The sequence below is a fragment of the Cervus canadensis genome, chromosome 4 (genome assembly GCF_019320065.1).
Source record: "Cervus canadensis isolate Bull #8, Minnesota chromosome 4, ASM1932006v1, whole genome shotgun sequence".
NCBI lineage: Eukaryota > Metazoa > Chordata > Mammalia > Artiodactyla > Cervidae > Cervus > Cervus canadensis.
The window spans coordinates 56,816,116-56,827,609 of NC_057389.1; the positions used below are offsets into that span (position 1 = coordinate 56,816,116).

The following is an 11,494-nucleotide window of genomic DNA, read 5'->3' on the forward strand; positions in this document are numbered from 1 at the left end:
CTCATTTACAGGAAGCTGTGACAGTCTACTTCATTATTACTGTTATTAGTATTTCCAACAATTAAATAATATTCTCAAGTGTATTTAAGAAGATTGTGGAGAAAAGAAGTAAAAATGACTGGACTTCCATTGTGCTTTAGAATAAACGATCACAAGAAAAAGACAACAAATATTTCAAGCAATGGACTTAGAGTAATTTGTTGGTGAACTACTATGTGATTGACATTAATAGGCATGATACATCCCAGAATTACTGTACTTACATTCTCGCAAAACTCCTGTTGGTCTCCAATATCTCCAGAATTCAAACCTGGGGGAACACTAGGACTGAAGGCGATGAGGTCGGTCTTGGGCGGCCCCTCCCCAGAGCACACCCTCTGCCGCCTCTCCTGCGAGTAAGACCAGCTCCCCACCGCGCTGGAGCACACCAGCCTGGGCTTCACCGGCCCGCACGCGCCCTCGCTGGGCGGCGCCGAGCACCGCAGCGCCGTGTACAGCAGCAGCGTGAGCACCAACAGGCTGGACACCGCGCAGATGGCGACGATCAGGTACACGTTCACATCCACTAACGCCGTCTCTGCGCCAGCTGCACCAGACAACGCCCGCGAAGAGGCCTTGGGCGCCTGGCCGCTGTCCTCCAGCGACAGCAGCACGGTGGCCGTGGCCGTCAGCGCCGGCTCGCCGTGGTCCTTCACCAGCACCAGCAGGCGCTGGCGCGGCGCGTCCGCCTCGTCCAGGGCGCGCGTCGTGCTGATCTCGCCGCTGTACAGCCCCACGCGGAACGGGCTGCGCGCGCCACCCGCCGCCGGCTGCAGCTCGTACGACAGCCACGCGTTGTAGCCCGAGTCCGCGTCCACCGCGCGCACCTTCGCCACCACGTGGCCCGCGTCCACCGACCTCGACACCACCTGGCTCACCGCGCTGGGTCCTCCGCCTGGCCCGGGCGGCAGCAGCGCAGGCGCGTTGTCGTTCTCGTCCAGCACGAACACCTGCAGCGTCACGTTGCTGCCCAGGGGCGGCACGCCCGCGTCGCGCGCGCTCACCTGGAACTGCAGCAGCTCCAGCTCCTCGTGGTCCAGCGGCTGCAGCGCGTACACCTTGCCGCTCTCCGCGTGCACCGACACGTAGCTCGACAGCGCGCGCTCGCCCACCCGCCGCTCCACCAGCGAGTAGGACACCAGCGCGTTCTCCTGCGCGTCCGCGTCTCGCGCAGACACGGTGAAGATGTGGCAGCCGGGCGGGTTGTTCTCCTTCACGAACACCGTGTACTCGGGCTGCGGGAACGCGGGCGCGTTGTCGTTCACGTCGGCCACCTCCACGGACACGCTGGCAGTGGTGGACAAGGCAGGCGAGCCCCCGTCCTTCGCGATCAGTGCTAGAGCATATTCTGACACTTTCTCTCTGTCCAGGGAACTGTCCAGCACTAGCGAATAGTAATTCTTGAAGGTGGACACCAGTTTGAAGGGGACGTGGGGTGTTAGTGAGCAGGTCACCTGGGCATTGCTACCGATGTCACGGTCAGTTACACTGATTAGAGTGATGACGGTCCCTAGTGGAGCATCCTCTGGAATAGAAAGCAACAGTGATGTCACTAGTAACTCGGGAGCATTATCATTGATGTCCAAGACTTCTATCAAGACTGTGCAGTGGCCAAACATTGGAGGATTTCCCTTGTCAACTGCTTCTATTTGAAGTTTCCATAATTTAGTTTCTTCGAAATCTATTTTTCCATTTACTCTTATTTCTCCGCTGTTTGAATCTATGCGAAAAGAGGCTTCTGTCTTAGTGGAAACATCAGTTGCAAAGGAATAAAGAATGTGGCCGTTTGAACCCTCGTCCAAATCTGAGGCGTTAAGTCTAATAACCAGTGTGCCATTTCTTGCATTTTCCAGTAATTTTATACGGTGAACTGCTTTGTCAAAAACTGGGGCGTTGTCATTTGCATCCAGCACTGTGATGTTTATCTTTACAGTGCCTGTCAGTTCAGGTTTGCCCCCATCCGTTGCTTTGAGCACCAAGAGAAGCTCTGAAGCGACTTCTCTGTCTAAACGTTTTTTAAGTACTAGTTCGAGCGGTTTTACCTGCTCATCGTTGCTCGGTACTTCCAGAGAGAAATACTCGTTGGGGGTCAGTCTGTAAGTCAACAGAGCGTTCTCCCCGATATCTGCATCGGAGGCGCCCTCTAGTGAAAAATGAGACTCAAGAGCCCTAGCTTCGGAAATAAAGAGATTTCTGTGTGTCGCTGGGAACACAGGCGGGTTGTCGTTAATGTCCTTCACCTCCACCTCCACATGGAACACCTGCAGCGGCCGGTCCACGATCACCTCCAGGTGGATGCTGCACTCCGCGCTCCGCCCGCACAGCTCCTCCCGGTCGATCCGAGAATTCACAAACAAAATGCCATTCTGCAGATTTACCTCCAGAAGGTCCCCGCGGTCTTTGGATGCCACCCGGAACAGGCGGGGCACCAGCTCCGCCAGCTCCAGCCCGAGGTCCTGGGCGATGCGGCCCACGAAGGTGCCGTGTTTGGCCTCCTCGGAGACCGAGTAGTGGACATGATTGCTCCCAGTTTCCCAGGCCGCGAGAAGCAGAAGTGAGAGCAGGAGGCGCCGGGCTCCTGGGCCACCAGATCCTGAAGCTAACATCGCTCCTGGTTAGTAAATCACATTTCCTGAGTAGAAATACGTAGTCCTTTCGAGATCTTTGAGTCTTAGTCCTGATATCCCAACTAATCTTAACAATATGGGTGTGTGTATAGTCTTTAAAGCACCGGAACAGTGATGGGTCTTTCTGTTCCGGGAATAATCTTTACTTTTTTCCGTTCAAACAATCCTCTCCTTGGAGAACAACGACATCCTGTGGGTCAAAGTGGAAGTGCGTTTGGCGTTCATATTATTTCTTTCACTTATTTGACTTCTTTCGTGATTCCTTCATATTAGTCTGTTTTTGTCAGCCTTTAGTTCTTTCATTCCTTGTGTGTGACCACTAACTCTTTAAAGGTGGTTTGGTTTTAGAAGTTAGAATTCCAAGAAGAGTTCTATTTTTTATATAGACATCTAAGAGAACATACTACTGCACTATTATGTATATGAACATGAAAAAAATCCATGTTTGTAAGTTACTAGTGATACAGTTTTTTAAAGACTTTCAGAACTTGATAATTTTGAATGGCCTCTTACTAAGTTTATTTAATTGCTAACGCTATAATTTTCTATTGCTTAAACCTTATACTGTGTTAAATTACTCTAAACATTTAGTCCAGTTGTGTACAAGATAATTCAAAATGCCAATTCTCTGTTACCTTCTCAACATGATGATGTTCCGAATCAGTGCTAATATGCAAGCTACTTCTAAGCTGTCCAAAAACTTATTTGCTCTGATGCTAATGAATTTACCAAATACTGACTCCTGGAAATATGAAACATATTTATCTTTGTCTCATTTAAACGTTTTTTTTCCCAATTACTAGATCTGCCCAGGGTGAATGTTGTCATTTCCATCCTGAATGACAACTTAAATTTGTGTTATATCCACTGTTGTTTGTAAAAATAATCTTCCTAACCCCCCCCAAAACCATACTGATCAGAAATCCAAATTGTATTTGTCACTTTGTTCATACCCATTTTATTCCAAAATTGGCTTAAGGAGACTAGGGTATAAGGAGCATTCTAAATATCATGTAATCACTCAATTTTGTTTTCCTCTTTTATCTCATTTTTTTAAACAATGAAATTTGCCTAACAATTATTCATCGATTGCAATAAAGCTTATCAGTGTTGTCTTAGAAAAAAAATTTTAATCATTCTCAAGATTGTTAAGGAGCCAACTATCCAATATTTGAAATCTTTCCAGGAAGAGGACAGTCATTTGGAAAATCCCATTTCTCTCCTTAAAAAAATTATAAGTGGTTATCCAAAGAAATCTCACATTTCATGTAAAAGTGAGCTACAATATTTATTCTGAACACTTTGTAAAATAGTGAGTCAATAATTATAAATCTATGCCAAAGATTTTTCATTCTAATTACTTCTCTTTTATTAATTGTGGAAACCATAAATTCAAGACCAATATATTTACCTAAAAGACAGCAGGAAAATTTCAGCATATAGGTGTGACTAAATTCAGAAAGAGATATGACAAGGAAACAAACTTCTTCATGTTTGCTGATAGAAATACTCCAGTTCCTATGAGAATGACTCCATGCTGAAAATCTGTTCCACTTTTGCCTTAAAGAGTTGCTTCATTGATTAAGAACATATGAAAGATAGCTTTTAAAGCTCCCACATTCCAAGGTTATCATATAGCTAACTTACTACAGTATATTAATAAACCTGTGGGTTCTTCACTCATCTTGAAACAGGCTATCACAAATGCTAAGCCATTGAAAGTTGGGGATACTAATAATTTGCCTCATTTTAATGCCATCTAATACAGAGCATGTTAAACAGAGTTATAAAAATAAGGTGTTATAGTTTCAAAACAAATGGACTAACTCCTTTTTTGGCAAGAATGTTAAAAGCAATCCTTGGGGATTTCCCTAGTGGTCCAAAGGTTACGATTCGGTGCTTCCCCTGCAGCAAGCTCTGGTTCCATCCCTCGTGGAGAAATTAAGATCCCTCCCTCAAGCTGGGTGGCTCCCAGGGAGAAGGGGTGAGAGTAATGCTTGACTCAGGAAACTTATATGACTTGATTCTAAAATGTCAGTCCTTCTGAATTGAATGAAAGTAACTGTCCACAAAGTTGTTTAAAAGATATATGTTGGGCTTCCCTGGTGGTTCAGTGGTAAAGAATTTGCCTGCTAATATAGAAGATATGGGTTCCATCCCTGGTCTGGGAAGATTCCACAGGCTGCCAAGCAACTAAGCCCATGCACCACAACTGCTGAGCCTGTGCTCCAGAGCCCTGAAGTGGCAATTACTGAGTGCACGTGCTTCAACTACGGAAGCCCATGAGCCCAAAAGCCTTGCTTTGCACAGGGAAGTCACTGCAATGAGAAACTCGTGCACAGCAATTACAGGGAAAGCCCTACTCACCCCAACTAGAGAAAAGTCTACACAACAACGACGACTCAGTACAACCAAATATTTTTAAAAATAAAAATATATTTATCTTAATAACAGAGCCACTGGAAGATATTGTCGCATTAAAATTTAAAATCAATAAAATAAAATAAATAAAAATGAAAAATATTTTGAGTCCAAACACTTAACTCCATTGATTAGGACATATTTTATGAACTATCTCCCAGTATACATACTCCAATGTGTAAACACTGAAGTTCAAGTATGCATTAAAAGTTATGTTGCACTACACATATTCTTTACTTAAGGAGCAAAACCCACATTTTTACCACAGACGGAATTGATCATAGCAGTTTTTTTTAATGCAATAGGGTCATTTCAAATTTTAGATTTAATAATAAAAGTACTTTCCTTACAAATATTTCTAACATAAAAAGATACTGGTTTTGGGGGAAAACATCAAAACCTTCAACCTACACAAAATATTTGTACTGGAAAATATAAATGAATTTAGTATACAAGGCATTTACTAAAAATTGAAGTATCAATCAAAAGGTGATGCAGAGGGTACTGTAAACAAAATATAAAGTGAATCTTTAGAAAAAAACAATATTACAAAACTTATTACAAGAAATGTTTCAGATATTTTATAAAAATGTATGTTCTTTAGACAAAAGATAAAGATACTCCAAGAAATATATTTGAGGCGGGAAAACGGGGTAAAATAAAATATTCACGCAGCAAAGCATGAAAATAAAAAAGTAATAACCCACCTTGATAGAGCGGTCGCCTTCAATAGACTGTTCTTCCACTTCCACTTCTGGTTGAAGACACGGCGGAAGACTGGGGCTGAAGGCCATGAGGTCGGTCTTGGGCGGCCCCTCCCCAGAGCACACCCTCTGCCGCCTCTCCTGCGAGTAAGACCAGCTCCCCACCGCGCTGGAGCACACCAGCCTGGGCTTCACCGGCCCGCACGCGCCCTCGCTGGGCGGCGCCGAGCACCGCAGCGCCGTGTACAGCAGCAGCGTGAGCACCAACAGGCTGGACACCGCGCAGATGGCGACGATCAGGTACACGTTCACATCCACTAACGCCGTCTCTGCGCCAGCTGCACCAGACAACGCCCGCGAAGAGGCCTTGGGCGCCTGGCCGCTGTCCTCCAGCGACAGCAGCACGGTGGCCGTGGCCGTCAGCGCCGGCTCGCCGTGGTCCTTCACCAGCACCAGCAGGCGCTGGCGCGGCGCGTCCGCCTCGTCCAGGGCGCGCGTCGTGCTGATCTCGCCGCTGTACAGCCCCACGCGGAACGGGCTGCGCGCGCCACCCGCCGCCGTCTGCAGCTCGTACGACAGCCACGCGTTGTAGCCCGAGTCCGCGTCCACCGCGCGCACCTTCGCCACCACGTGGCCCGCGTCCACCGACCTCGACACCACCTGGCTCACCGCGCTGGGTCCTCCGCCTGGCCCGGGCGGCAGCAGCGCAGGCGCGTTGTCGTTCTCGTCCAGCACGAACACCTGCAGCGTCACGTTGCTGCCCAGGGGCGGCACGCCCGCGTCGCGCGCGCTCACCTGGAACTGCAGCAGCTCCAGCTCCTCGTGGTCCAGCGGCTGCAGCGCGTACACCTTGCCGCTCTCCGCGTGCACCGACACGTAGCTCGACAGCGCGCGCTCGCCCACCCGCCGCTCCACCAGCGAGTAGGACACCAGCGCGTTCTCCTGCGCGTCCGCGTCCCGCGCCGACACGGTGAAGATGTGGCAGCCGGGCGGGTTGTTCTCCTTGACGAACACTGTGTACTCGGGCTGCGGGAACGCGGGCGCGTTGTCGTTCACGTCGGCCACCTCCACGGACACGCTGGCTGTGGCCGACAGCGAAGGCGAGCCCCCGTCCCTCGCAGTCACCACCACCTCATAATTCGCCACGCTCTCGCGATCCAAGACGCTGTCCAACACGAGTGAATAGTAATTCTTAAAGGTGGACACTAGTTTGAAGGGGCTTTCAGGTGTTAGTGAGCAGGTCACCTGCCCGTTGGCACCAGAGTCACGGTCGGACACGCTGATCAGGGATATGACGGTACCTACCTGAGCATCCTCTCGCACCGGGAGAGCCAAAGAAGTGACAACCAGCTCAGGTGAATTATCATTTTCATCCAGAATTTCCACTAGGACGGTGCAGTGACCAACCATGGGTAGGTTTCCTTTATCTGTAACATCTACATGAATTTCGTAAGTGTTACTATCTTCGAAGTCAATGGCATCATTGATTCTTACTTCTCCCGTTCTTTCATTAATTAAAAATTTCCTTCTTACGGTGGGTGGAACCAAAGAGCTAAATGAATATATTACCTCCTTGTTTATCCCTTCATCCGCATCAGAAGCATTTAACCAAATAACCAATGTTTGGTTCGCTGAATTTTCATACATCTTAACTTCATACACGGTTTGGTCAAATACAGGTGCATTGTCATTGGCATCTAACACCAGGATCAGCAGAGTAACAGATCCGGTAAGTTCAGGTTTGCCTCCATCAGTTGTCGTTAATAACAACCGAAGCTGAGGATTTTCTTCACGATCCAGCAGTTTGCTTAGAACAAGCACTGGTAATTTGCCTTTGTCCTTTTTGTTTATAATATCAAGAGTGAAAAACTCATTTGAACTGAGTCCGTAAGTAAGCACTGCGTTCTCTCCAATATCCGCATCAGATGCGCCTTCTAGAGGAAATCGAGAGTCAAGCGGCTGAGATTCCAGAATTGAGAGCTTTTGTTCTGAGGTGGAGAAAACCGGCCGGTTGTCGTTAATGTCCTTCACTTCCACCTCCACATGGAACACCTGCAGCGGCCGGTCCACGATCACCTCCAGGTGGATGCTGCACTCCGCGCTCCGCCCGCACAGCTCCTCCCGGTCGATCCGAGAATTCACGAACAAAATGCCATTCTGCAGATTTACCTCCAGCAAGTCCCCGCGGCCTTTGGATGCAATCCGGAACAGGCGGGGCACGAGCTCCGCCAGCTCCAGCCCCAGGTCCTGAGCGATGCGACCCACGAAAGTGCCGTGTTTAGCCTCCTCCGGGACCGAGTAGTGGACCTGGCCGCTCCCAGCGTCCCAGGCTGCAACAAACAGAAAGGAGAGAAGCAGGCGCCGGGTGCTCAGACCGCTGGGTCTGTAGACCAACATCATACCCATCTTCTGTTTTACAAATCAATAACTGGGTCGTCTAGAACACACCCACACGCTCCGAATTTTCCTATTCCATATCTTACATTCAATTTTATCGAAATGGCTGAGATCTCCGAATGTAGCTCTTTCCTAGTCCTTGAGAAACAGGATTATGAGTCTGTTCTGAAAAGCCATTTTTGTGGAAGACAGCGACATCCGGTGGCTTAATGTGTAAGTACAATTCGATGAGTTTAACAACTCATTGGTATCTTTTCATTGTATTTTCACAAATTTATATCTTTATGAACTTTCAAAGACACATTATGTTTTTTCTGTATACAATAATAATCATTGTCCATATGCAGTGCAGCATTTTCTTGAATGGAAAAGCACCCAGAAGTAATTCCTTCCAACCATGACTGTCATTAGCTAAATTTGAAAACAACTTTAATATTTGTATAATACTGAGTGTACTAGTGTTTTGTTGGATAACGAATTTAACTCTCTTCAACTTCTAACACAATTCACTCTCTTCATCATTATTTTGATATTAAGTAAACCTTATTCAGACACTAATTTCAATCATCAATTCTCTGTGAGGTATTTGCAACTTCTAAGCGCCAATCATCACTAGAATGCAGAGAAGGTCACAGGCTTCAACATCAGAAATTCCTCTCTTCTTATTCCTAGTCTTCAACTTACTAGCTGTGTGACTTGGGGAAAATAATCTAACCTCTCCATCTCAGTTTCCACTTTGATAACACTCATAGAAGATTAATAATAATATGGTGGTTGCATGAATTATGATATATTAAGTGCCTAGAATAGTACTTTGAGAGTGAGTGTTTCATAAATGGCAGTTATTCTCAGAACTCACTTTAGCCACTTTGTTTTCATAATGCTCAAGACCAGAATTGGCTCTTTGGGGAAAATTATTACCTATAAAATGGTGTCACCCTATAAAGCCTTTACTATTGCTGCTGCACAGGCTGAGCAGTTTTCCTATCTTTAAGGGAACAGAAAAGTGCTTTTATTGAGTAGTTATAGAGGGGGAAGTTTCAGTTTTTATACACATCTTACATGAGCAAAAAATCTTAATTATGATTTAAAATAATATAATTTGATTTCTACTTTCAGAGACAACTAATTTCATCTTTGTCATATTTTTGTTTTTTCAAATACCCCAAATATAGAGTTTTGGCTTTATCTAATAATTTTCTGTTTCAATAGTTTTTCATCACCTGTGGCAAAAATATTTTATCTCAAAATTCTTGGAATCAAATATTCAGTAACTGAAATTCTCAATTAATACATCTACACTAATGATAAAACCTGAAGTTTCTCCTTTTTCAAAAAGGAAAACTTAAGAGTTTTGTCTGATCCAAAGGATAATTTCTTTAATATGTTTTTATTTTTAAAAGAAATCAATAATTTTGAACTCTTACAGTTATTAAGAGCTGGAAAATAGAATATTTATGAATAGGAAAATTTATAGGAATGAGGGTCAGTTAATTCACTGATGTATGTATGCTGCTAAATTCTGATATTATGGTCCTATACTCCTCTAGAATGATTCTAGTGTCAAAGTCTATTCAAATTCTGATTTTAAGAGTTACTTTTCTTACAAAACATAATCAAAATTTAAATGAGTTCATCTATCCATCCATAATGGCAATGTTCAGTGTGAGCTGTCAATACTATCTGGAGTCTAAAAATAAGTTTATCATTGATTAATCATCTCAACACAAGATAATGATATAAGGTAAATTCTATTGCTGTTAATGAGCATTTTTGAACCAATTAATAGCATAAATGTCCCAATATAAATCTCCAATAATGAATAAAAAGTAGTGTAGTTAAGTTACATCTTGTCTTGATAAGAACTTACTTTCCCAAGCAACTCATTAGAGCTATTGCATCTAAAACTTCAGTTGAATAAGAGTTACCTGGAATGCTTGTTAAAATACAAATTTTACTGATAATTTCAGAAATTTGAGGTGATGTCTGGGAACCAGAATGTTCAGTTTTGAGGACAGGCTGACCACAGACCCCAGTCAGCCTGGATACCCTCTGTGTTTGTCTACAATCTTGTATAAATCTGTATAGTGCCCCCTTCACTCTCAAAAGTGTCTAAATGTCATAACTGTAGTTAGCCCTATCTTGACACTACAATTCAGGGACTGGCATAGGGGGGCTTCATTGCTGGTCTCATGATTCTGGCTTAAAGTGAAGAATGATATCTACAGATAAACAGAGGGGTAGTTAGTTACTAGGCAGGCAAAACACTGAAGTGTCTTCTAAGCTCTCACCTCTCTGTTCTGGCCTCTGCCCTCTTTTGGAACTTCCCAGTTCCCCGAGTTATACTGTGCTCATGCTTCCTGATGGCCTGAAAAATAAATGACTAAGATGTTTACTGATCTGAAAATTTGCACACAATGATAACCCACGTTCTGGGAGGGAATAAAGATTAGTATAAGGGACCAAATTACTAATTATATTGATACAATTAAAAATGATAAAGAATAAAATGTATAATTATAGAAGATGTAATAAGTACTTAATGAATAATACTAGATCTAAGATACTAGAAGAGTGGTGGGAATTTGGGGGAGAAGCAAATGACATTTCTAGTATCCCTCAATCCATATAACATAATCAAATACCTTGACCCACATACATGTGGCATATGAAAACTGAAAAAGTGCACAGACAGAAATAACTGGAAGTATAAGTCTGTATTTAAAGTGAGTTATGCCAATAGACATAGGTTTTATTACAGGAGTTCAGAAAATACTCAAGTTTTGAAATAAATAGAATGGAAAATAGTAGATTGCTTTGTAGCATATACCAAATATGTTCTTTGGACACAAGAAAAGCACTGAAGTGTTTTATTTTAAGAGATTTTTACTAGCACATTTATGGTTATATGGTGACTCTACTCTCAAAGCCATTCTGATTTTGCTCTGCTGAGTCTTTAATTAAGAAATACCTTGTAAAACACCTGACACAATAAAGAATAAAATCCCCGAGTAGAAATACAAGGTGCATTAGAAAAATACAATGCAAAAATAAAGGAAGTTTTTAAAATATAAATTAGAAAAGAAAACGAATGTTCAGACTAAAGATAGAGTGTGGAGAACCACCAATTTGAAACTCATAAGCCACAATCCAGGAAATGTAGTTTAACATGTAATAAATTTAAAGGTGCACAATCTCATCTACAGATTTCTGTCTTTTGAACTATTGAAAGAAAAAAAATCCTCTTGTAAACTGCTTAAGTTCCATACAGTTAATTTCAAGAGAATTCGAAGTGCAGAATGTAGA

At 44.0% G+C, this 11,494-nt stretch overlaps 3 protein-coding genes and 2 pseudogenes across 7 annotated transcripts in view; all 5 read right to left on the reverse strand.

Annotated features, from left to right (window-relative positions):
• Positions 1 to 11,494, reverse strand: part of LOC122439810 (protocadherin alpha-C2) — a 183,427-nt gene that overhangs the window by 134,161 nt on the left and 37,772 nt on the right. The window contains exons 1-2 of one of the 5 annotated variants that reach the window (XM_043465277.1): positions 5,795 to 8,305; positions 2,709 to 2,856 (exon numbers count right to left, since the gene is read on the reverse strand). The exons of 2 other annotated variants lie outside the window; for them this stretch is intronic. In XM_043465277.1, the coding sequence (XP_043321212.1) occupies positions 2,809 to 2,856; positions 5,795 to 8,197 (2,451 nt within the window). In that variant the 5' untranslated portion in view covers positions 8,198 to 8,305 and the 3' untranslated portion in view covers positions 2,709 to 2,808. Of the gene's footprint in view, positions 1 to 263; positions 2,857 to 5,794; positions 8,340 to 11,494 lie in introns of those variants that run through there. 2 more of the 5 variants (XM_043465269.1, XM_043465273.1) reach the window with 2 other exon arrangements.
• Positions 1 to 11,494, reverse strand: part of LOC122439812 — a 127,321-nt pseudogene that overhangs the window by 103,908 nt on the left and 11,919 nt on the right.
• LOC122439814 (protocadherin alpha-3-like) overlaps positions 1 to 11,494 on the reverse strand; it is a 159,354-nt gene that overhangs the window by 103,907 nt on the left and 43,953 nt on the right.
• The window catches only part of LOC122439813, a 119,124-nt pseudogene that overhangs the window by 103,901 nt on the left and 3,729 nt on the right, over positions 1 to 11,494 (reverse strand).
• LOC122439811 (protocadherin alpha-6-like) overlaps positions 1 to 11,494 on the reverse strand; it is a 132,164-nt gene that overhangs the window by 103,889 nt on the left and 16,781 nt on the right.